Here is a 27,384-nt window from a genome sequence, read left to right as displayed (position 1 = left end):
CATTGACTCCGCTTATGTTGACGAGTCATCTGTGAAAGCGATCAGCGTCTGCAGTGCTAACTAATGTGGCTGGAAGGTGATTCCACTCTTGGCATACTTTAGGAACGAACAATTAGGAATCGAGGTGACAGTGTTATCGCGCGGGACACTAACTTTGAGCATGCGGTCTATAAATGCGGTGAAATGATTCAACGCGTGCCGAATTAAATTAAGTTACATTGTGGGGTTTTACGTGACAAGAGCACAATCTGATTATGAGGCATGGTGTAGTGTGGGACACCGCATTAATTTTGACCCCCTGGGGTTCTTTAACGTGCACCCAATGAACGGTACACGGGCGTTTTTGCATTTCGCCCTCATCGAAATGCGGCCGCCGCAGCCGGGATTGGACCCCGCGATCTCGTGCTTAGCAGTGCAACCGCTAAGCCGCTACGCCACCATGGCGGATAACTCGCGTTGAATGTGAGGTTGTTCTCATACACTGTGAATACGGCAGCAGCAGGACATTTTTCGACGAGTTGCAAGCAATGGAAGGTTAACACTAGACTTCATGCTGGTTTTGCCGGCTGCGCGATGATACTGAGGCGTATAATGAAGAGAACCGAACTATCCTGCACAGCTTCATGATTGTTAAGTGTGACGGCACCAGGGTCTCAGTTTGATGAAACGTATTCCATGTTTGGGCGAGTGTAAGTGACTTAGTTGTCGTTTCATCACCGCGGTGAGCAAAAAGGAAGTTCCGTTCTAGAAATTCGAGCATGCGATTCGCTTTAGATATGACTAAGGGAACGTGCAGCTTTGAAAATAAATTATTACGTGATACATTGAGGTGGCCGCTGGAGAGTTCTGTGTGGCCACACACATGCCTAGCGTAACATTACAGATGACATGGATGGTATATGCGGGGGAGGAGTAACTATTTACTGCGAATTGAGAGATCGAATTTTCGATGAGCCGGTTACTCCAAAGCTTATAAGGCCTATTAACATTTGGCAACCTAACAAGACGGTCAATACTGTGCGCAAACGGCCGAGAAGAGTACTATTGGAGACGGTCGGGCAATTACTGGAAAATAATTCGTTAAAGGAAACAAAAGAAAACAAAAAAGAATCCTACGAGCCGTTATAGGCACGCGCCGCAAGTTATACTATAAAAATATATGACCAAGAAAAAAACAACAACAAAGAAAATAGCTTCCCAGCGTCATGAACAAGATCAGCATAAGGCAAATTTGCATGAAACACAGAGACGTTTCAAGCCGCTTCAGCTGTGCTGCTGTAAGCCCGCTGAGAAAAAGCTGGGCTCGAATTTACTAAAGCAAAGTCCATAAATGAGAGCGGGCGCCTGTCGGCCGTCAATGTGTACAAGATAGCGAAGTCAGCAGCCAGGTACTGACAGCGCTTGCGAATCCCGTTCGCTGGCCCCGAACATAACTTAACAGCTGACAATATCGCTAACAGGCGAGTAAAATATATAGGCTGGCTCTTCTTTCTGCGGAAAAAAAAAAAGAGCATAGATCTCTCAGTGTCGGAAAATACCACGTGGCTGTAGCAGTTGAAGCGATATGTAAAAAAGCAAGAAGTTATGGAGAGAAAAAAAATATTATAAAGCCACAGCAAACCATCTGCAGTATGTTGCTGACAAGAACTTCATGAGAAAATACGCAACAACGGCTGATAACAGTGAACGGCTGCGCTCCCCTAAAAGCAAGGTTCACTGAGCTTGCGATAGCTGAACGTGCGCTTGCGATGCATCCTTCGGTAGAAGTTTGCGACACTCGTGATTATGTGGCCGTCTGGCAGTATACATGTCAGATTTACAAAAATGGCTCCCTGTTTTGCTAATTACCACGCAAACGATGGCAAATGCTGCACGGTCTGCCCAATTTGTTCGCAATTAAACTAAAGAAATTATACAAAGACCCACAACAAATATTTACCCCGAAATTATGGCATGTCCTTGCAAGAGCACCTCTAGATTGCAGAGTTTGTGGGCTCGCTTATGCAGCGGTGCGGTTACAGAACGACCGGAGCGACAAGTAAATAAGATAAATGAAGGACAGACGAGACTTCACCGGATTCGCGATAAGGCATGAGCACTGATCCGAAACAAATTCAACAAGGAGCCGTAAATCCTCAGCATATTAACTCCGTCTCTCGGCAAGTCTCCCCAGGGCACGACCGGGGACGCCTTTCGATCGCGTGCGCAGAGTCTCGACGTTATCTAGGGGCACGAGCGAAGAAAAAAAAAAACCTCTAGAGAACATAAACAGCGAACCAAGAACGGAACAGAGGTGAGGAGAGGCGAGAAACCAGTGCCGGGGATGGAGGGTAACGTTATCTGCATGTTTGATTGAGCCCGGACCACTTTTGGAGCTCTGAATGAGTGCGCTTCACTGCGGCCAGAAGCCACTTAGGCGATGATTGGGGCAGCATGCTCGACAGGTTCCGAATCTTCTGGTGCGCCGAGCCCTCTCTATCTGAGTTTGCCTGGGGGTCCGTGATTTTTCATGTTTGCACCTGCTTGCCGCGCCAGCGCGCGCGCTGCTTTGGGTCTCGTAGAGAGGTAAAAGCGAACGCTTGCTTCCACATCGCAGTCCGTGCGTGAACGTGAGAGCCGAATTCGCCGACCGCGCTGCGCCACGTACGCTGGCAGTTTCACCGTTCAGAAATGGAGGCGTGGCAGCGCGATGCGTTGACGTCGTTTGTTTGCTGACTGCTAGGTGGCACAATTTGCTGGGTGGCCCGAACGCCTTCCCCTCTGACCGCACGCGCGCGGCAACTCGCTTTGCTTACTGGAGACTATTGTGTTGGCATTTTTTGGTGACATTTTGTTGTCACCATTTCCGGGTGGCAACCTTATGTGAACAGCGTCTCTAAGAGTACATGGCGGTTGTCCGTAACCGCATAGCAGGTCGTGTGTAGAAACGCAGTCATAGAGACGGCGAGAGCTGACAGTGGAAGTATTGTGCAGGGTTTAGAAATTATACAATAAGTTCATTTACGGAGCCATTCGAATAAAGCTTTCGCAGGAGCGGGTCCCGGCCAATTTCGATGTTGAATGGCATGACAGCAATGCCAGCAATCAATATCCAGTGGGTCTTGCGAAATAAAAATTTCACGAGTTCGGCTCCAAGTGTAGCGTAATGGGAGCTCAGAATGCTGACATAGAGGGAGAAAGGGAGAGCTACAGAGAACTCTGCAGGCGAGTACGTAGCCGCCTATATGCTATTCTGCATAGAGAAAGGGATCGACGACAGAAAGGGCCTAGAAGGAAGAGGGAAGGAAATGGAAAAAAAAAACGCCATGAAAATGTACTATTATGGTATGTATAGATAAAATAAAGCCTCCAGGCTCAAGGTATATATCGAGTGTTCAAAATTAAGCTTTACAGTTTTCTTAAAATTAGGCACTGGGAGGCACTCGAAGACCACCTGTGCAAATAAATTATGTGGCCAGGGGGATACAAAGTGAGATGATAATTATCGCTATTAGCAGCCCAATTAACTAAAATTGAATAATTAACTTTTATTTGAGTGCAGTAACTGTGTATGTTTGTATTTAAAAGTGAGAGAAAGTCGTGTTTCTACACAGTATCAGATGGAACAATTCTAGCGTGTCTGCTCCCAGATATCCGACTCCAAATTTTAATTGTCGTTCGCATGATTACGCATGCAAGAGAGTGAGGATCGGCGCAAAGCTCCTCTCTGATGTGACGTGGCTGTTGCGTGCGGCGTTTAGCCTAATAGGGTGGCGGCATAGGCAAAGATGATAACTGTTCCCCTTCCAACTGATACTGCATAGGAACACGTCTGCCTCTAAGTTTTCAATACAAACATGCCCACTTACTGCTGTCAACAAAAGGTTAATTATTCAATTTGATTCGATTCGGCTGCTGACAGTGATGATTATCATCTCACTTTGTGTCCCTCCGGCCACACAACTTATTTGCACAGGTGGTCTTCGCGTGCCTCCCAGTGCCTAATTTAAAGAACACAATAAAGCTTAATTTTGAACACCCTGTAGTTAATCTTTGTTGATCCTGGCTCAAGGACACACGTGACTTTTAATTCGTGTCATAAATTACAGCAATCGTGGCAACGCGCCCGCTATAATCGGCCAACTTCGTTTCTACTGTGGTCTCTTCAGGTCATCCAGGCTTTAACTGATCCTTGAAAGAGTACGGGCCTGTAATCCAGGCTATGTGAGCAGATCTTTCCGTTATGTGCTTTACCTCTTCCCTCTGTCGTAATCGTCACCCATCATTCCTTTTTTTTCTTCTTGCCCCAACGCAGATTAGCCCGCTAAAGGAATGTACATCAGGACGACCCCTCTGCCCTTCAAATAATTATACTTATCTGTTTTCTTCTCTCTCTCCCTCTCTCTTATCAAGTGAGATTTGATGGAAACTACGATTATAATGATTGTTCTAGGCAGTGTAAGCAAAGATTTGAGTTTTGCGGAGTATTCTGATTACTCAATGCGATATTATGCGCAAGGAACGAATCCATACAGCTTCATTCTCTTTTTTTCCGTTTTAGTTTTCCTTGAATATACCGGATTTTCGAATTATCTGTTAATTCCGAGCAGTGATAGCCGCTTACGTTCTTTTTCTTGGTCTTTTTTTTCATTTTCAAAAGGTTGCGTGTATTGTATCTGGTCAATGCCGCAACACTGCTGTGTCGGCTGTGGTTCGGAGTAGCGTTCACAAATTCATACAGCTATTGAAACTGAATGGCTGGCTAACACATGTGCGCTCAGTGCAGATATGACGAGACCATCTATAATCTCCTCTAGCACTGTTGCCGCTTCGACAAACCACGCCATACTCTTCCGTATACCTTGAGCAGACTGAACGATCGGCCTCTTACCAGAGAAAATGTCCCGTGAGCCTGACATAACAGATTATCGGGACAGAATCCATCCATCCATTCATCCATCCATCCATCCGTCCGTCCGTCCGTCCGTCCGTCCGTCCGTCCATCCATCCATCCATCCATCCATCCATCCATCCATCCATCCGTCCATCCGTCCAACCGTCCATCCGTCCGTCCGTCCGTCCGTCCATGGTATCGAGACACCTTAAGACGGGGCAGCGAACAACGCCGCCAACGGCAGAAGTATTGTCCGCTGAATGTGGAGTTGACGATACTCCGAAAGATGCTAGGCGCACGGCGTGATCAGCGTCTACACACAAGACTGTACTGGTAACGCTCACCATGACTGGACGCTTGCATGTAGCCGATACAGCGCGCTGTAGACTTTGTTGTATAGCAGGCTACGCCGGAGTTGAGGGATACTCTATACCACTGCTTTTTTTACTTTTTTCCCGTTTGTTTTGTTTATTCCATATATTCCTCAGTCAATGCAGTATATTTTTGAGGAATGGGATACCAGGCCCTTTAGCGGTCTGTTTTCTCACTTGCTGATCATTCAGTGAACAACAACAATCAGCGTTTTCTACGGTAGATTTAAAAGGCTTGCATTTTTATAGGTTACTTCTTGTGCTGTAACTTGTGAAAGCCCTGCCATATCCAATATTGAATGCGTGCTCAAGGCACGCAGAGGAGACATCGAAAGGAAAAAAATGAAAAGACGACTGTCGCTGGTAGTGCATTCAGTCAATGTAGTGACACAGCGTGTTGCCATCGCCGATACGCGTCACGTACGAGGCGTGTACTGCAGCCGGGCTCCTCTCACGCTCACATCTGAACATGCTGCACCATCTAGTGTTGCTGCCAAGAAGTTGGTGCGTGGCTTCCAATATGCGTGATACACCAGTGGTTGCGGACGCCTGCCGCAAACCTAGTGGCACATACCCAGTAACCTAAGTCTGTGTGAAAAAGGCTGATTGAAGTGCGGCCCATACCCACTGCATTCGTGGCGCAGCTCGCTGAAGCGTCGGGCTGCTGTGCTTGTGAAATCCGCATTACGTGGATCCGACTGCGCCTAACAGAGGAAAATATTATTTAAAGCGAAGCTTTCTTTGCCTCTTCTCCCGAATTTCCGGGCGCGGCTGCTGCGATGGTCCTGGCGCGCGCGTCACTTGGTTTCTTGTAACACCAGCAGATGGAGCTCTCCTCCGCGCATCCCGGCCGGCGCCGCCGCGGTAGTGTTTCACAGTTTGTGCGTATGGCGCGTGCTGTACTTTCTTAATTATGCGACAGAAATGCAGGTGCTGGACTGTGGAGGTAGCGTGATAGTGTAAACATTACAATCGTCCATAGTCTGAAGAGAGCGCTTGGAGCTGGCGTCTCAACAGCGTGCTGGCCACGTACGCACCATCAAGATGGCTCCAAAAAGTGCACTCAGCATCGTGGACACTCAGGCCCGAAAGAAGCATCGCGCGGAACAGGAGCGTCTTCGCTACGAAGCCAAACATGGTGCAAACCGCACGTATGCAATGTATACTTAGCAATTATAATATTTATTTGCATTACGTACAGCCCCATAATTCAATTAAAGTTTAACACTTTTGCCAGGATGCGATGTGCCATGTTAGGCAATGATAATGCTCAACCCTCTCAGTGGTTATGAACAATGACGCACAACAACGCCTCAAGCAAAATGTCTCCCTGTGTTCTCTGTGGACTACGCCGCAAACAGCAGTGGTGCACGCAAGGTGACGTTTAACATCAACTCACCACTCTCGTATTGGACCAAACGCTGATGAAATTACACATTCGCCGTCATCATCACCGCTAATTATCGTCAATCAAAGCAAACAGCATACAAAGCTTCGCTTACATCGATTGCCACAGTGCGTGGGATCCGCAAATTGTTTAGTTTTTTTATTGAAGAGGTTGGAGAAAATTAATAAATAGCCAGGAGGACGGAGAGCAATGAAAAAAATACCTGCGTGCAGCAGCTCATGAATGATAAGCGCATTAAAATCAGCTTACGGTTCAATTTCTGATTTAGGCGGCACGTACGGCCCTACCTAGGGTCATCTTGGGGCAACTACATATGACCGTCTCGCCGATTTCAGCACATCGCAAGTTAATCGTGTTTTGGTAACGTTGTCACTGCATTGTCCGATATGTCGTGTCTGTTCGAAACATAACCTAGGTACCTTTTTGTTCCGTCGAATCAATTACACACGATGCGATAGCTTGATACCACAATCTTCTCTAATAAATACTAATATTACCAGGTTTGCAATAAATAGGAACATTATTTTACCCAATATACATATTAATTATGGCAAACAGAGCGTCCATTTTTCGTCTATCGCATTCTGGAACATACTACCATTAGATATGAAAACACTTAAAATTCTCGAATTCAAGAAACAACTAAAAGATTACATTCTCTAGAATACTGATACCTAGTTCATACAACCATTCTTTCAGCGTGCCTTCATTTCATTTTCATTGTCATACCATTAGGTATCTGTTTGATGTCCTTGCCTTACATATGCATTCGAGTTAGCAAATTATACCGTGTTCGTCACGTCACTCACGCTGTTACTTTATTAGTTATCAACGAGATTATGTTACAGTGCTTTTTTTCATGACATTTATGCACATGTAATTCTTTAGTCATGCTATTCATACTAAAACCTGTAATTCTTCCATGTTAACGATTTGTTGAAACTGCTGTAATTTGTGCTTTATTACGTTTACTTTGTAAAGGAGGTCCCATTGCAGTCTTTGACTTCGCGACCTCCTTCAATATATTAACATTTTGTAATCTTTCTAATCATCTCAATAAAATCTGACTCTGATTCTGATTCTGTTGTTGACATATTTCGCGTTTCGCGGTTGTACAGGTGGCGATGCGTGCAAGGAATCGCAGAACGACGATGTCGCACAATGTTGCTAATTTACGCCGCGGCTTTGAAAACTGGAACGCCGGATGTGTCGGGTCACTGTTGCTAACATGCCTTGGACCAATGATAATCCAAGAAAATGTAGACCGCCAGTTCACCAGTCGTTTTCTGTGAGCTTCTCTATAATCTGCAAAGGATACGTGAATGCCTTGAAATAGCAACAGCTGTCATCTTTTTTGTTTTGTTTGAGTGGTAATTTGCACTAACCTCTTGCTGTAACCTTGTTATAGGTATAGCCATTCGGGGTTGCCGTGCGAAGCCTAGTCGTGCAGTAGGGCGAGGATTAGGGGGCGCAATTGAACGTTTGCGACTTTCGTTTTGGCCTTCTAACAGCAGTGTCGTCACGACAGGGTCTGTAAAAGTAAGCGTGATAAAAACAACGCTGAGAAGGGAGATACTAACAGAACATATCGCAGTAGACCAGAGTATTTCTTGCGCGTGGCGGGGTATCAGGGGCGTAGCCGGGGGGAAGGGGGGGCTTTCAGCCCCCCTCCCCTCCTAAAATTTTTTCCTGGTGTCAGTCACCGCCGACCAAAACAACCCCCGGTGCCGGAAATCATGCTGGATTTTGTCTAGAATGTCCTTTTCACGCTCGAAAAGACATTTCAGCGCGAACATTGCAAAATCGGGCTGGATTTCGCGGCAACGCACATGCACCGGGTGTCACATAACGCACGGAGCGCCATCCGAGCAAAATTTCAAGGGCGTTTTGATGGCGAGCGGGCTCGTCGCGGCACCTCGCGGAGGCCGCGGAATCTACGGAGCGCATTAATTTCTATTCCAGATATATATGGGTATAAAGTTTTCATAAGCTTTTGATGCGAAGGTGCATTGACATATACAAAGTCGTGCTTTATTTAGATCTTAAATTCTGGAACATTGGGGTGTAATGTTAGAAACATTTGACGCCATAGGTGGATTGACTTTTTTAAACTTGTACATCAAACCATACAACTACACAAGCCATACGGACACACTATCAGACAAGTTGACAAAGCACGCAGCGAGGTCCAATGAGACGAATCATTGTGGGGGTTCATTTTTGGCGTCATGTCGCAGAAAAGACTTATCTACAATTTTTTTTCACCTGCGCAAAAGTATCCATGTCAAGACACTAAAGCCAGGAAAGGTAACTACGTTCTTATTTATTTTTCTACTTTGACTTTTATTCGCGAGGACACATTTAGCATCCTCAATTTTTTTTTGTTCTCGCTACCCGCGGGCTGCCAGAGTCAGCCAGAGCGCATGCGCTTTTCTCCTGTTGCCTCGACGACCACGCGGAGCACTTCGATGCGCGTTCGTTTTCCTCTGGCCGAGTGGATTTTCGCCTGGTAGAGTTGTGGACGCTTTCTGGCTAGCAGACGAGAAAAAGAAACAATGGTCGCTCACCGCCATCACTGCGGGGACTCGACGGTTTGCAACGCGTTCGTTTGAGCGCAACCTCTCCGGAAAACTTTGTCTCGCCGGTGTAGGATACCGAGCAGTATGCGTGTGGATCTCTGTGGACCAAGCGTCTCATGTTTTCTTCGATATTCCTTCGGTAGCCACATTAGGTGCCCAAAGTAGGCATTCGATTGTGGCCAACATGCTTTCCTTCGCGCTTTTTATTTCCGTGCCCCCGCCCCCACAAAAAAAAAAAAAAGACACATTGTTGCAGTGCCGCAAATTGTCGCATGGTGAAAGTTAAAAAAATTAATTAATTAAATTATGTGGTTTTACGTGCCAAAACCACTTTCTGATTATGAGGCACGCCGTAGTGGAGGACTCCGGAAATTTCGACCACCTGAGGTTCTTTAACGTGCACCTAAATCTAAGTACACGGGTGTTATCGCATTTCGCCCCCATCGAAATGCGGCCGCCGTGGCCCGGTGAAAGTTCGATTTTGTTACTTCTTTTGCGGGATGTAATGGGCCACGGGACATTTGAGTTGCCGGATACCCTTATTATATTATTGCGGTAGCAATTGTATGGACACTCCAGGAGCATTCCTGCCATCGCTGTCGCCCTCATGTTACGTATAAAGTCATAGGGCGATAACATCGTGACCGCGCTCCGCATGCTGTATGTGCGACAGAAAGCTAGGGGAGGGGGGTGGCATGGTTGAGCTCACGATGGTGACTCAGTCTTGTGTGCGCAAGGGAAAAAAGCGGGGAGGAAGCGCGCCGCCTCCTGTCGCGCGCGATACATCAAGGGGAATGGAGGGAGGGGGTGCTGTAATCTTTGCATATATGATTTCGCAACATGTTTACTTACCTTGTTTAACGCATTATATACAGTGACTTTTTCTTAGATACATATATTAATTTGAGACTTATACGTATATTTAAATATCTTGTTGCGAGGTTTTCTGTATACGTGAACTGCACTCTGTTTCCAGTGACACTCCTTTGCCCTTTATCAAGCTGTATCTTCACATTTGTGTATTTCATTGTATCTTATAATTTCTAATGTACGAGGACGAGTCCAATGAAAATGAGCTAACCCACCTTACGCAATAATGGTTCGGTTCTTTATGTGCGAGGCATGCGCGTAGCGCAGGGGCATCTCTCATTTACAAAATTGACACGCAAGTGTGAGGATAAAGGTTGTTAACGCTCTCATTCACTGGGTTGAACACGGTTGCGTGACATAATGGACACTCCAAAAGTTGAACAGTGTGGCGTCGTGAGTTTTTTGACAACTGAAGTTGTTTCCCAAAAAGAACTTAGTCGCCGTATGGCTGCCGTGTACGTTGAACATTGCATTTCATTGGCCACTGTGAAGCGTTGGAGCAAACGGTTCAAAGAAGGACCTGAAAGTTGCAAAGACGATCGAAGACTGGGCCAAAGCCACCGTGCAATCGCCCCCAACACAGTTGTCAAGGTTGTTGAGCTGATTAGACAATACCGCAGGATAATCATCGATGAACTGGCAGAGCGTGTGAAGATCAGTAACGGTTCGGTTCACACGATTATTCATTAACATCTCGGCTATCGGCTCTTGTGCGCGCGATGGATGGCCACCATTTCGAACCATCGCCAGAAGACGGAGAAGTTCGGCGCTGCTTTGACTCATCTGATCCGCTGTCACAATGAGGGTGACGACTTCTTGTCTGCAATTGTGACCGGGGACGAATCATGGTGCCACTACTACGAGCCTTAAACACGACGGTAAAGCTTACAGTGCAAACATTCCAATTCACCGTCCACAAAGAAAGCAAAGACCGTCATTTCCGCCGGAAGGTGTCGTTGACTTTTTGTTTCGATCGTCAGGGGCCATTACTGCTCGAATTTGCTAAACCTGGAGAGACTATCAATCGTTTCCGATATTCTGAAACGCCGGATCTGCTGCGTGTCGCAATCAAGAACAAACGACGTGGAAAATTCAGGAATGGGGTCATCTTACTCCACGACAATGCCCGTCCCCTCGTCGCTGATATGGTCAACACAGACTGGCAAAGTTCAAGAGCGAAACGCTGCAACATCCGTCATACAGCCGAGACCTGTCGTTTTGGGACTACCACATTTTGGGGCGTTTGAAAAAATACTTCAAGGGAACCAGATTCGTGTCGGACGATGACGTGAAAGAGTCAGTTACAGAATTTTTGAAGTAGCAACCCACGGTGTTTAATGACACGGGAATCACGCGACTCGTTAGTCAGTGGGACAAACGTCTAAATGCTCATGGAGACTACTTTTTAATATAGTACTGGTTGTTTGTCATATATTCGCATTGGCTCACTTTCATTTGACTCGCCCTCATACATTTTGCAGAACTACTGCTCTTTATGTGTGCTCTCTGTTGCGACTATAATTCCGGTCCAATTACTCCCAATACACGACCGGTGATAGCTGCTCCTGTGCAATACACTGGAACAAAGGACAGCGTCCTTGAGGTTTTTCCCTGGCCGTGTCATATGTACAAAGATGTAAACACAGTTCTTGAAGGACAAAGTTTCATTAGAATATTTGTCCTTAACTTGTCCATTTCATTGCCTTTACACTTTTCATACCAGTGGCATGCACTGCTTTGCCGGTTTCAAACTGACATAGTTCTAAAGTTCGTGTGATATTATCTTTACTTACTAAACAAACAGAAAATATGGAAGCATTGATATCAGTTACTTCGGGCACAATTTTTGAGACATACGAGTATATTCTTTTATGAAAAAATACATATTTTACTTGTATTGACAGTGCACAGCATTCACGAATTCTTTTGCAGCATCTTTGTCAATGGCAATGCAGTTATTATTCACGTTTTTAATCCATCGAAAAATTCTATAAGGAGGAGGCCGACCTGCAACATCACCCCCCCCCCCCACCCCCCTACCCAAATTTCTCGCTACGCCACTGCGGGGTATGTCCATTTGCACTCTGAAGGTTTGACTGTGTTAACCAGCAGAACGCCATAGAGACTGAAACTCTGCTTGTCCTTCGAGTTTCACGCAGCTTCGCAGATAATGCGTAGCAAATCTCACAGCCGGAAGGCAACCTGGCGCCTTCATACAGAGACACCGGACAACTTTAGCGTGCCTGTACAGTTGTCCCCGCGACATCATTTCATTTTTCGTGATTACCATGCGATATATAGACCTCACTTTCAGAAAGAATGCTTTGATGGACCAATGGTTACATATCCTACGCATTCTACGCGTTGAATGAGGATCCCAAGTCCTTTTCTTCTATCTATTGGTCGGCTACAATATGAATAGCCTGCAATCATTTTTTTCGTCCACACTGCCTTCTTTCCACCTGTTAATAGTACGCCTCTCAATTTCATTTTCATCGCTTCAACATGGAATGACTACCGTTTGCAGTTGGGAATGGGAGAAAGAGTATAAGCGAAAGGCACAGAGGTTAACTACTATTGAGCCCGGTTGGGTGCCCTGCACCGGAGGAAGGGTGATGGGGGCGGAAAGAGTAAATGAAGGAGACAGCCCAGTGTTTATGTCGCCGACGCAGTGAAAATTCTCAGCGCTGCATCCCAGACGGTCTCTCAGTCTGGCTGCCTTCAGAAATCACAGCAGCACTTTCGTGGCCTTCTGCAGCTGGGATAAGCGAGGCCATGGTCTTGGAATCATGTTCAACAAGAATGTTCTTCCGCGTAGCTGGATTAAAGCGGTGCGGAGGGTTACCCTTTCATACTCGAAGAACGGGCATTATCAATGTAAGCATGTACCTCGGTGAGGATGATTTCCAAGTTTACATAAACCATTGCATTTGCTCTCCTTTGGATACTGCCGGAGGACAAGCATTCGTCTACGTTCCCGTATTGTTAATTGCTCTGTTTCAGAGCTCGCACGTGTTAAGAGAGGAAGAAGAGAAGGCTATTGGCTACAATGGATCGCAGAGGCGTGTCATTTAGTGGTCCCCAAGAGCGTCTTCTTTCTATGGGTATGTTGGCGCAGCGTGATAAAAGGGACGTAGCTATATGGCCTTCCACGAAACACTGCCAAGCCTCTCAAACGAGGCCAGCAGAAGGGAACAGTGTACGTACTTTTCTTATTCTGCAAGCGCACTCGTCGATGCTAGGCAGAGGGGCGAAAATGTCCGCATGCTCCTCTTCCTCAACGTCGGAGTCGCCGGCTGCACCTTCGTTTTGCACGGCTTCCCCTTCTTCATCAGTGAGGGGAAACTCTCCGCTGCCGACCTTCAGAAAGGGATAGAGGATGGGGAGAGGAGGCAATGTGACAGTAGGCGGTCCATGTTAGTGTCTCATCGTCAGTGTCACAAGGCAAATTGGTGACAGAAAAAGAACGAAAGAACGATAATCCTCACAGGAATTTCTGAAAACACTGATGCACTGCTCGGAGCGTCTGAATGCAGGGATCTTTCTTGTCCTTATCGACCCACGTTTCTCGATTTTAGTTTCTTTTGTGTGGCCTTAGCGCCGCACTTTTTGTAATAAACTATGCAAATATGCTTGAAGCATCACTATTTAATAGTTCCTTAACCAGCGCAAAATGACCCCGACTTTCTTTTTGTTCTACATTTTAATGCATGCCAGTATCTTGCCACTAATATCAAGACTGTATCATAGGGTTAATATCTCATACAGGGATCCCAAGAAGCGTTAAAAAGACGCAAGAGCGCCATGTGTTGTCGTTCCTATGTCTGTCCTTGTCTGTTTAGCGCTACATAAAAAAAAAATTACGGGGTCTTACGTGCCAAAACAATTTTCTGATTATGAGGCACGCCGTAGTGGGGGACTCCGGAAATTTGGACCCCCTGTGGTTCTTTAACGTTCACCTAAATCTAAGTACACGGGTGTTTTCGCATTTCGCCCCCATCGAAATGCGGACGCCGTGGCCAGGATTCGATCCCGCGATCTCATGCTTAGCAGCCCAACACCATAGCCACTAAGCAACCACAGCGGATAGTGCTACTCAGGTTCTTGGTATGCTACTAATATATTGCGATTTGGACAGATTAACAATACGGGCGATTCACAGGTGTCGTACACGCTGAAGATACTCAACGAGGGCACCATTTGTTTGTTAATTTATTTTATTTATTTATTTATTTATTTATTTATTTATTTATTTATTTATTTATTTATTTATTTATTTATTTATTTCAGTATACTGTCAACACCAAATGGGGATTTGAAACAGAAATAGCAGTTACTTTTATGTCATATATGCCACAAACTGGTGGTCATGTGCTTACCGCTCTATTGGCGGTGGTGGTGTATGAAGTGTTTTAGAGAAGATTTTGTTCTGGAAAAAAGTAGCTCATTGCATTGTCCGGGATAGTAATGAGAAGCAGAGACGGGTGCGCTAGCGGAATGAGTAAGCAGGGAAAAAATGGACCAAGCAGCCTCAGCTTGATTCCAATGCAGCCATTATACAAGAAGGTAGCACGTGATCGCTCGCATTTGTACATAAGTGGGGGAAAAAAAGGGGGTTAGGAGCCTCTCAGTCCCATTGTATCAAGTGAGTTTGTGCTATATTTATAAATATTGAAACGGGCCGAGATATAAGTTTAAATGGGACCGTGTTTACTCTGCAGAAGATATGGCCGGTACAACCAGTATGACCGAACGTTAGGTTAGCCCCACTACGTCGTCTCTTTCGTCTTGTTGGTAAGCGTCGTCTTTGTCCCTCTCGTGGCACCGTGACAATATTTATGAGTATAATCTTCGAGAGATAGCTTGTATGTACAAGGTTGTCGCGCGCGGGTACAGGTGGGGCTGATAGTTGATAGTGGTTTTCATGTATGACCCGACACAAGGCGGCCACGTAGCCGGCCGTATAGATAGAGAGGGGAGCGATATTGTGAGCACACAGAAGGGGCGCGTGCCGCTGATTATTTCGTTGGCCCCCTCTCGTCGCGCTGATGGAAGGAAAGGAGCTGTAATTGAAGGGCGTATGGCGCGGATGCCGAAAAGTAGCAGGGACGAGAGGGCTGGATTTAGAGCAGAAAACGTGTCGCTTATCGCGGTTTGGCCAGGGAGAAGCCGCGAATCGGATCGATCTGAAGATGAGGTTAGCAATCAGACGGGCCAGAAGCAGACTTATTGAAAGGTTAAACGATCCATCGCAACAATATGGCTATGAGATATGCCATTTTGCAGGGCTCCAGAATTATTTTAGACATTTGGTGTTCTTTGGGGTGCAGATGAACGTAAACAGTGAATCAGTTTTGCTTTTTGCGAACGTCGGAATGCTGCAACTGCCGCGGCATAGATTCAGGCCCTTGACCTCGGACTGAGCACGAGAAACAATATAGCCACAGAGTTCCCCTGTTGTGTGTAGACCATTTCATAAAAAAAAAAGATATACATATATTAAAGATTGTCTTTAGATTTCTTATAAGTAGACTTCACTGCCATTCTATAGGTAAACATTTATTATAAAAATGTAGACGGTTTAAAGAATTTGTCTATAAAGAATCTATTGACATTATAGACAAACATCTAAAGGCTTTATATAGAAAAGAAAATTATGAAACGGCATTAGCTTTGGTTGCTTATCAAAGTGCGATGGAATCACCGAACTCCGCGTGTTCTTCCCCAGGCTGCCCACTGCAAACTGATTGCTCGACAGTGCGAAGCAGGTCCGAAAGCTTTTTTTTTTCTTGCTGCGTTCATTCAGAGTTACGACAGTTTGTAAAACTGAGGCTTACCTTGGTGAAGTAGTGAACGCCCGCGAACTCCAGGAGGGTGAAGATGACGAAGGAGAAGCACATGATGACGAACCAGTCGAGGGACGTCGGGTACGGCACCTTGGGCAGGTCTGTGCGTGTGTCCAGTCCGAAAGTGGACAGCGTCAGCACAGTGGTGATTCCTGAAGGTTCAGGAAAATTATCGCAGTTTTCCACGCGACAGTCTCTAAGAAGGCCAAAGCTAGATCATATCTCATTGAAAACAATGGACTACAGCAACAAGGAGCTTGGCTACGGTACTGTTAATTATTTTGTAAACAGCTTACAGGCGGACTGGTTTACGTGCAGTACGCTTTAATGATACCTACACAGCAGATAATGTCCGCGGGCGAGTTCACAAGATTCCGGTTTATGTAGATAGATAGAGTGGCTGTGGAATATCGTGTCATTGATGATGATTGAGTAACCACTGTAATGCAGACACTATTTGGCGATGTTGTGCTGTTCGCCTGTAACGAAATTCTGAACTACGCCATGCCTATTGCATTCTGCATACATTAGAAAATATCAGTAAGGCACATGGATAGCTAAACACGTCTTTACAACACCTTTTCTCGTGCAAGCAATACCATCGCATAAATTCGAAGCACATACAGTTAAGCACTTCTCAAAGCTTGGGCAGCCTTCTTGTTCGAGAAAATTATTTTATATCAAGCAGGCGTGCTGTCTAAGTGTAAAGTGTGGAGGGATCACGCTTCATTCGGCTACAAGTGCAACATATATATATATATATATATATATATATATATATATATATATATATATATATATATATATATATATATATATATATATATATATATATATATATATATATATATATATATATATATAACACACACACACACACACAGACTATTGTTGATATGGTCGTACGAAATCAAAGCACGAAACGACTTTGAACTGAGTCATCATGGCAAAGGAAGAAAGATTGCAAGACAAGCAATTTACAGCGCAAAAACAGCTTTCTTTTTCGGTTCCGCGTAGTTAGCCATTCAACTTTATTAACTAGTTTTCAATGAAGAAACTGTTAATTTGACAAACGCAATATGAACATACAATGAACTGCACATGGTAGAGCAGTTCTCACTTTGATGATCGATTAATATATACCTTTCTTCGCTATTGTTACAAGGGATTTAACAGTGTCTAATTACTTTCCCCGAAAAGAAACATTTCACATGTTCTCGCCATATCATCCAGAAGTATTCACAGCACATAATCTTGATATTGTTTCTCATGCGTAACTTGTGTTTTGTTGTATGCACATTGACTCTGACGCGCCTTACGTGAACAACAATATTGTGATAAGAGAAGCTTATCTTTGCCTATTCATATCATACAAATTAGCATGCAACGTGAGATGTCAGTCAACGAAGCACTAATTTGCATACAGGGTTGAGAGGCCTAAGAGACTGCTTTAAGACGTCGCAAGGTAATCGGGTTTCTATGAAGTCGTCTCCATGTGCCTGGCAAATAACTGACTCACCGAGGCCAACTCTGTCCGCAGTGGCTTCTCTGTTAATCCAGAAGGAGACCCATGAAAGCACGACAATTAGTATACATGGGACGTAGACTTGGATCAGGAAGTATCCCATGTGCCTCTGCAGATTGAAGTTGACGTGAAGTACCGAAAACAGGCCTACAACGGGAGAAAAATCCTTTTAAACGATGACATAAGTTCTGATGATCTTTCTGAGGGCGGATTGGGTTAATCTGAACAAAAAAATGCGTGAGCGCGAAGATCTGGGGCCACGGCCAACAAAAGAGAAGCGAATTTTTAAGCTAGGATGGTGCTTGATTAGTGGAAGCTACAAGAGCACCGAATATCCAAGGCACCAGGTATTGAGGTGAAGCTGTTGTGAGTAAAAACACTTTGCAAACTCTTCCTCAAATTTTTGCAACTGATCATTCGCACGAGGTTATACGTAAGACTCTTCATAATGATAGGGAGCGTTTTCGAGTGGATAACTAACGACGCGATGAGGAAACGATAGCAAGAGGTCCGGTTCACCAACCTTTCATAAGAAGTCGTGATCAAATCATAAGCTGGGTTTTAAAGGAGCGAAAAAAGAAAAAAAAGTCTTCATGGGCCCATTACCGAATGTGAGCTCACGATAATTATACCAGCAATTTGCAGAAGGCAGTTGGTATGTTCGTACGCTATAGTGATATGTAAGGACAAGCGCCGGCTAGTTATGACAACGAAAATAATGCCAACTAAAGTGACCAAGCAATGATTACACGGTAGCTACAAATGAAAAGCTTCGTAATGTTTATTTTTTCTTTTGCTTAACTTCTGAGGACGCTCGCGTTTTGCAGTGACCTCGAACATAACATTATCGCAGGAAGCGTACAATAGACAGAGTAAAGGAACATAGGGAAAGCTATATAGAAAGTTGAACAAGATGTGAAAAAAAAAAGGGAGAAAGATGTATGACCCCACGTTTTAGTGAATTTTGGCATTGACTTGGAGGCGTTGCGCAGACAGTCGTATTGGTGCTAGCTGCTTATAAATACGATTATAAATATCTGTGCTAACGATGCATCATATTATGTTTTAATCAACAGCGCGTCTTGTGGGCCACAACCGTATGTTGTGAGAATGTGCAGAAACAATACGTATTTCCAGACGTCCGAATCGGCACTGTAACGTACTACGTAAATCCTGCCCAGCCTGAAAACACAAAGAAATGGCTACAATAAGCTTGTGCCAAATTGATACCTCCATATTTAGTATTCGGTGCGCACAACAACCGCTTGTATATATGCATGATTGAAATGGCGTATCATTCACACACAAGGAGAGAGACAGAAAGGTAGACTGAATAAAGTAAACTATTTCGCAAGTCTGACTGGAAATGGTGTACGAGACCGTATACGCTTGATATGGTGGCTGTCAGCTTAAGAACGCTTGAAAAGTGCCCTCGATATATCTTCTCGCAGACTTACAACACGTCTCGCAGTCTGTTCAGCAACAACTTTCCTTCTTACGCACACCTGCTTAAGAAAAATACAAAACATCGGAAGAGAGACTGAGTGCTCGAGGTGGCGTATACCAAGAACCACGAAATGCTGCACGCGTTCGCGTATAATGCGCGGTCTTGACAACACAGAGGAGCGATAAATCTTATGAGGTTGGCTGCAACTATCGTGACGGCGTTGGAGAGTGGCCTACGTGGGCTTTCGCGCCCGACAGCTTGCGACGACCCGTACTTACCGTTATTAAAAATGTACGTTGAGTTCCGGTAGGGGTAATTAATGAGGTCGAACTGCGACAGCGCGAGCCCCGGTATCAGATCCACAGGAAGCGTGGAATCCCATTTGTACACGAGCTGGTCAGCCGTATAACCATCTGGAAGAAGGACAAAGAAGGAAACTCACTGTTCACTGAATTGTCGAGTTTATCATAAAATAACAAGGCCAACAAAACTGATATATAACAATAAACCGTAATTTTTTACCGAACCTAGACTCATACGGAACGTTAGGACATTTTTTTTTTTTCTAAACCGAAAGAAAAAAAAAATTAGCAGTTTCTTTTTAAGCTAAGGTTGTAAACCTTTTGTGGAGCTTTTCAACCTTGCATTGGCTGCACTTATGGCTCAACTACGCTACCTCGTTTGTAAATGCACACCGCTTCTCCGTGGTTTTGAAAAGTAGCAGCGCTGTTGGTACGGTTTTCAGCGTATTACGCGCCAGGGGTCAGATTAGGCGTTGTGTCAACCCGCAATACTTGCATCACATCCGACGCGCGGACTCGCCAGACTGTGATGCGTGCAAAGTGCCCGATACAGTGGAGCACGTATACTTGTTGCTTATCCCCAGTATGACTATCAACGGCAGATAGTTCGTTCGTTCTGCGTTAGTGCCAATTAGCAACAGACCGTTCAGATAAAAAGCGTTACGGGGCCGTCGACGGCACGTACCACTAAAGCGAGCCATCAAGGCTCTCTTAGAATATTTAGTTAACACAGACCCATATTCGAGGCCGTGAACACGAATGTGCATATAATCACATACTACTGCCTGTCCTCATCATTACTCCTCAGTTTAGTATTTTTCTAAACTTCCTTTTCCCTCTGAGCATAGTAGCACACTGGAGGACTCACTGCGTTTCCTGAATATATTGCCTCTCTCAAACAATGAAGCTTCGTTTCACAGTGAGTCGAGCATTGGTGTTGGATCTGCATAATTCCTTTGTAACTCTGAATGGCTTGAAGAACAAACAGGCATAATCTTTCAGTGCATCTTAGCAGCAGTGCCGATTTATTGTACAATATGAATTTACGAAATTTTCCTATAATTAATCTTTGGTTATACAAATGAACCAAAACTGGTTTGTACCAGCTTAGACAGTTAATTTTTTAATTCTGGATTTGAACTGGAACTGAACCGTTTTCAGTGGGCCGAAATGAAAACCGGAACAAAAGAAACGTTTCGGCCAGACACTCTGCTGTTTACTGGACGAACAGGTTCTTGCGAGTTTTCTGTTTTTCAGTGGGCTACATACTCGAGTCGCCCCTCTCTTCCCTGCTCCACAACGCGCCAGAAGAAATAGCCAAAGCTCATGCCGTGAAAGTGGCCTCAGTTGAAACATACCTTCTCTGCACATAGCATAAAATTCATCACACGACCTGTGCAAAATGGAGTTTCACAAGAAGGCAAGGACTTGAAATGAGGGCCAAAAGTGACCGAACAGTGCTGTGGGGCGCAAGGGGACTTGCGTTTGTCAGGCCCAAGGCAAGTCCCTGGTGTTGACAGGTCTCCTTGTCGAAACATTGGCATTCGTGGTCCGCCCACTGTTGATCGCGCTATATAGGTCGGTAAACCTTTTGAACCTATGCGCTTAAGCTTCCTGCGATCCTTTTCAGCATCCTGCGCGTTGCAAAAAAAAAAAAAAGGTTGTTGCTATTTTTCTGGTTTTTGTAACGTCGTGAACAGCAGGTGGCAGGTGCCTTACCGGGGAAAGCAGTGGCGAAAGTAAACCGAGTGTGCGAGCATAACACTGGATTCAGCTGGTTTAGGTACAAGTAAAAAGGGCAAAAAAAAAAAACTATGAAAACAAGGAGCAGCTGTATGATATGCCACTGGCCGAAGTTCATAGAAACCTCGTCTCGCTAGAGGCGTGGAACAGTCAAAATCTTACGGATCACGGAGCCAACGACCGAAACAATCTACTGGCAGCATGCGTAGGCGGGAGCCTGACATGTAACAGAACACTTGGCCTTTGTGAGCTTACTTCTACCCTCCTCTTTATGCAGGTTCTTAGCGATCCCTGTAGAAATACATGTTTTTTTCTGAGTATTTCAGTCACACCTCTTGCTGAAAGATGTAAAACAACGACAAGAGCCACGCAATTTTGGACGTTATCAATCACGAACGTTCACTTGGTTGCGAAAAAAAAACAAAAAAAACGCGTAAGCTCGACTTCAACAGACGTTCCTTTCGTGAAAGCTGGAACGTTTCAAATAATAAAGCTTGTAGGTAAGGTCGACTGCATGGCGTCCAAAACTGGAGGGGTTGGAAACAGCGCCTATTTTGATCAACGAAACATGGTACCGAAAGTCTGTGGCTTGCACGGAGGAAGGAAACTAAGGAGAGGCCCTGACGTCACTCTTTGTGAAGCAAAAGTGAAGCCGGAATTTGGCGTTGCTCATGGCGATGCTCCGCCTTTTGGGCCACCCTCCTCTCTTGTTTACATCTTTCGCGAAACCACGCCGCGCTGCGCGTGGTGTCGCGCGCGCTCGCGCAACATCTGGCAGAGCAGGGTGCAGGTAACACAGCGCAACAAGACACGGTGACTAACGCAAACCCGCCCACTCAGCACCTTTGCCACGGCCCGAAACCTACCAGAGCAACACGTGTGAGCGCTCAAAACCATAACAACGCCGCCATTGTGGCCCAAAAGGCGTGGCCATACAACAAAAAAAAACCAAAAGGCAGCAAAAAAATGAGAACCTACTACGTCATTTCCGCCACACTTTTCTCCTAGCGCGCGGAGGGGGTAGGGCCTCTCCTTAGTTTCCTTCCTCCGTGGTGGCTTGCTTGCAACAGTGTTGCCAATGAAGCTTGCTTTACATAAATCGGTGGTGCCAAGAAGTAATTTTCCTAATAAAACCTTACTTTGGTTGCTCACTCATAACCTTGGTGTATTCAGATTCATGGTAAGTGAAAATAACTCAGACGAAGAGCCCTTTTCTCGTGACAAATGTGCCATCCTGCTAACAACATGTGTTTGCGACCAACTTTGATTTGGAACTTTGCACTGTTTCTAACTAGTGTGTCCTCACGAAAATGTGGGCCTTATCATTTTTGGCATGAGGGTACACTCTTAATAAAGTTTACACCCTCTGGGTTGTATTTTGTCCCCAAGCAACAATCATCATCTGTCTTGTCCGCATTTCCTTTCTTTAACGCTGCGAGCCAGGTACTTCTTAGTCACGAACGGCTTGCATGTTATCAGCTTGACACAGCATTCTCGACAGAAAAGTAGCGAGCGCCGAGTTTTCAAGAGAGGAAACGCAAGCAAGGCACATAACGATTATTGTTGTGGCCCCAAAGGATGTAAACTTTTTTTAGAGTGTAGTCACGTTGGTTGTCCGCTAACGGTGTGGATGACCTTTCTCTTGGTGTTATAAAGGAAACTAAAGTATACTCATCCGTAATGACTTGAATCAATGTGTTCTTTCTGGCTATGAGAAACTAATGGAAGTGATACTGCTTCATAAGTCTGGTCTTAATAAGCGCATTCTATATAAAATATATCGTAAACAGTGCATTTTATATTTCATTTCATTATGCATTTCATTCCGCTACGACCTCTATATTAAAGGGCCCATATCAACTTATAATTTCTTGCCTCATACTATTTGCGTCTCCTTGTTGCAGAATGCATCAAGTAAATACAGTGCAATCGTCTCGTGCAAAACTTACTTTCTGCCCTTCATTCATTTGCAGCGCGCGTTCTGAACGGAACCGTCTTTGACCGGCGATCGATACTGATGTGTGTTTGTTGCTATTACATATTTTTATTGTTAAATGACAACCTTAGCTCTTCAATCTTTTTTTCAATTCTAGGTTGTGTTGCTACCTCTGTGAATATTTGATGCATGTGTACTTTACAATTTTCGTGCGCGCGCGTGATCATGCTTTTGTTGGATTTCACAGTTTCTCTCTTCTTTAAACCATGCGTTGGTTTTCTTTATAAAAGTGTAAATGTATAAAGGCTACAGTGAACTGTAACGAACCCAAATTATTTACATGCTACCTAAACAAATTGGCTGAATAATGCAAACTCTCAGTGTGAATGCTTAAAGAACAGCGTGAGTGGTTCACTGCAGCTTACAAAACAAACCTCGGTGCCTCTGTTTCTTTTTCTATGAAATCGTTTAAATATCACCAACGAGTTTAGGCTAATGCAAATTTCATGATTAATTACGGGCCTTTAGAACTTTACCAGAAGCTCCTGAGGGCTTTCGCCAATACCTGCATCCAATTTACTCGGTTGTTTGCGGTGTTCATTACCGGCTGTGGTCGCGTGTCTGTACTCTCCATCTCTATCTCTACTTCATTCTTTTCTTTCCACAGCCCCCTTCCCCGCCCCGTTTTCCAGTGTAAGGTAGTAAACCACATGTTTCGTTATGATTAACTTCTCCTTTCTTTCGTATCTTTCTCTCGGTTCATGCAAAGTCTTTTTTTTGGTACGTCACCTCGTCTGCCTGTAATGTGCACCTGAATATCGGTCGCACACACGGCCGACGTACTGTATTGAGAGAATGCGGACGCGGGAAAACATGTATAAGCTCTTATCAGCGTATTTTGCAGAAGTGATGTAACATTAATTTTACTCGCCGATGCTGTGGTCTGCGAATTTCTGACTCCGGACGCACGTTGCCGAAGAGGCCATGGGAACAGCGACAGGAGACAAAACGCATTTAGAGACACAAGGGGAACTGTAAAATGAATTGGCAAGCAAATATTCCAAGCATGGTGCATTTTCATACCGTGAACGTTGACAGAATGGCTTTGAGGCCTCTTACTTAAGAAGTCCGAATAAACACCCTGTAACAGGCGCTGTGTAGTTACTGACGCAGGCTGTGTCACTTGTGTTTTTGTAGGGTGTACTATAAGAGAGTTGTGATTACACTTACAGCTGCCGAATGTCAAGGGGCACGACTGGCGGTCCATCGGAAAGCTCTGAAGCTGCATGGGACATCTGGCCTTAATTGTCAGCCTGCGGGAAGTCGAAAGAAGCGAGTTGGTGTTATTAGTAAGCACCGGAAATGCCCTCAGTGCACAGGCGATCGTTTTATGGGACGGTAACGATTAGGCTAGTTTAATTACCTGCGATCTCATAATGCTCTATGTTCATATAAAGTGGCAAAGGGATCGTTTACTAATTGAGCCAAGAAACTTTCTGGATACTCTCGCGTGGATGAGAATTTTTCTTATAGCAGAGTCATCAAGTTTCATCATCACTCACTCACTCACTCACTCACTCACTCACTCACTCACTCACTCACTCACTCACTCACTCACTCACTCACTCACTCACTCACTCACTCACTCACTCACTCACTCACTCACTCACTCACTCACTCACTCACTCACTCACTCACTCACTCACTCACTCACTCACTCACTCACTCACTCACTCACTCACTCACTCACTCACTCACTCACTCACTCACTCACTCACTCACTCACTCACTCACTCACTCACTCACTCACTCACTCACTCACTCACTCACTCACTCACTCACTCACTCACTCACTCACTCACTCACTCACTCACTCACTCACTCACTCACTCACTCACTCACTCACTCACTCACTCACTCACTCACTCACTCACTCACTCACTCACTCACTCACTCACTCACTCACTCACTCACTCACTCACTCACTCACTCACTCACTCACTCACTCACTCACTCACTCTTACGACCAACAACTTCGATCATTCATGCATTTTCGCTATAGCAGACGTATATCACGTTACCACTTTTTGATTACAATCAAATTAAGAAAAAGACAGCAGCTGCCATAAGTGAAGCCACCCTTTAATAGGACGCGGCACTGCAGTGTAGTCTACCAAGGAGAAGGAGAAGGAGAAATAGACGGAAAGACAGGGAGGTTAGCCAGTTCTCAGACCGGCTGGCTACCCTGTGCTGGGGAAAGGGGGTAAGGGAATAAAATATAATAGAACAGCGATATTACAAAAAAAGGGGAAGAGCAAAATTAAATAAGAAAAAGGAAAGGAGAATACGGCTCTGCTTACAGTCTGTCTCTAAGACCAGTCCTTCCCAAGAAGCGCAACAATGCTCTTAATTAAAGCCTTCTGTGCTGAGGACGGTCTCGGCCAGTGTCCCGGGACCTTCTCCCCCGCCAAAGCGCGTTTGACAAGACCATCTAGCACTGTTTAAAGCTATTTCCTGGGCGCACTGAAGTCGGGACACTCACAGAGAAGGTGGTCGATTGTTTGTTCTCAACCCGCCGTGGTTGCTCAGTGGCTATGGTGTTAGGCTGCTGAGCACGAGGTCGCGGGATCGAATCCCGGCCACGGCGGCCGCATTTCGATGGGGGCGAAATGCGAAAACACCCGTGTACTTAGATTTAGGTGCACGTTAAAGAACCCCAGGTGGTCGACATTTCCGGAGTCCCCCACTACGGCGTGCCTCATAATCAGAAAGTGGTTTTGGCACGTAAAACCCCATAATTTAATTTTTGTTTGTTTGTTCGCACTTACAGTTATCGCATGTAGGGCTGCTGGCCATTCCTATCCGAAATGACTACGCAGCTGTGAAGGCCACGCCAAGCCACAAGTGGCAAAGAAGCGTCTCCTCAGCTTTAGGTAGTCCTGACGGAAGGCGGAGCCGATCCAAGTTGTGTAGACGAGCGTTGGTGAATTCCGTCGAGTTCCACTGTACGAGTGTAAGTTCACGTACAAGCGAACAAGGCCCTCTAGGTGCGTCTGTTCTCGATAACGGTATAGCTACACAGTGGGCATCATCATGAGCAGATCGGGCGGCCTCATCTGCACGGTCGTTTCCGTAGATACCGCAATGGCCCGGCATCCACATAAGCTATGTTGTGTTTCTCTATTGCGTGGTGGTGAAGAAGTCTTATGCCAGTGACTAATCGCTCATTCGGTCCATGATGAAATGGCGACATAATTCACTGGAAAGCGGCCTTGGAGTCGGAGAAGATTGACCATGCTTGTGACGGTTCTTCAATTTCGAACTCTAGAGCAGCACGGAGAGCGGCGAGTTCTGCAGCTGTCGACGATGTAAAATGTGATGTCTTCAACTTTATGGTGACGGACTTCACGGGAATAACCACTGCTCCTGCTGAGCTTGCAGAAGAAACTGAACCATCCGTGTAAATGTAAAGGCGCCCGCTGTGTTTCTCACGCAGGAGCCGTAGTGTGGCTTGTTGTAGAGCTAAAAATGACTACTGTGTTTTCTTTTGGATTCCAGGAATGGTTAGGAGGGCTTCGATGGGATCTAGGCACCACAACGGTAAAGGTGGTCTTGCTGCAGGCGTGAAGTTCGAGGAAAGCACTGCACGATCCGAACCAATAATATCGCTGAATCTAGAGTGTAGCCTATAGAAGCAGGAAGTGAGGCGATGTGGTGTGATGGGAATCCGACCGAAATGCCTGATGTGCATTCTTAAGGCATCGTCGCGAATATATGTTGTGATTGGGTCATCACGCGCGATGACCACAGTGGCTGCTGAAGATGCACATCTCGGAAGGCGAAAGCATCTTCTCGGTGCTTGAGCTTGAACCGACTGGAGGGGCGTGTACGCTTGTTCTTCGGTTCCTGCCCAGCACAGGTAAGCTGTAGCGCATGAACCCGAGGAAAAGTACAGTTTAAAGTTGAAGCATCGCTCGTACAGATGCACCCCACGATTTTCCCGCAAGGAATCTCAGCCCTTGGGTGATCATGGTGAGCTTCTTTCTGATGTAGGCAATATGAGGGCTCCACAGGTCGCCATGTAACTATTAGCTAATATAACTATTAGCCTGTCCATTGATTTTAATGATGTATGGGCCCATCGCCTCGCACGTGAAGGCAACCAGGAAGCACTTCTCAGATGACAGCTCTAGTTTCCGCTCTTGAAGGCGGTTTGACCTCAGCGTAGCCGCTCTCTGAGGCCTGACACGTACGTGTACACGCGTCACCCATGATGCCCTGATGCAGATGCCGTCTGCGTATATTGATAGATGCACGAACCGTGGAACTACATTAACAAGGCCAATGAGCGCAGTTAGAGAGTGGGGCTCAGGACTCCACCTTGAGGCACACCGCGATGGTACGTCGTTGTACCATCTTTTGTCTGTACAAAGAAGGTTCTGCCCTTCAAGTAACTGTATATCCATTGGTAGACACGCCCCCCC

The 27,384-nt window shown here is 45.5% G+C and overlaps 1 protein-coding gene across 1 annotated transcript in view; it reads right to left on the bottom strand.

Moving 5' to 3' along the window:
* LOC126536683 (gamma-aminobutyric acid receptor alpha-like) overlaps positions 1-27,384 on the bottom strand; it is a 56,660-nt gene that overhangs the window by 3,019 nt on the left and 26,257 nt on the right. Inside the window, exons 4-8 of the mRNA XM_055073794.1 lie at positions 24,131-24,213; positions 19,198-19,332; positions 17,467-17,619; positions 15,939-16,099; positions 13,309-13,461 (exon numbers count right to left, since the gene is read on the bottom strand). Of these exons, the coding sequence (XP_054929769.1) occupies positions 13,309-13,461; positions 15,939-16,099; positions 17,467-17,619; positions 19,198-19,332; positions 24,131-24,213 (685 nt within the window). The remainder of the gene's footprint in view (positions 1-13,308; positions 13,462-15,938; positions 16,100-17,466; positions 17,620-19,197; positions 19,333-24,130; positions 24,214-27,384) is intronic.

The sequence above is a fragment of the Dermacentor andersoni genome, chromosome 4 (genome assembly GCF_023375885.2).
Source record: "Dermacentor andersoni chromosome 4, qqDerAnde1_hic_scaffold, whole genome shotgun sequence".
NCBI lineage: Eukaryota > Metazoa > Arthropoda > Arachnida > Ixodida > Ixodidae > Dermacentor > Dermacentor andersoni.
The sequence above is the reverse complement of the archived record's forward strand: the minus strand, read 5'-3'. Positions and strand labels throughout refer to the sequence as shown.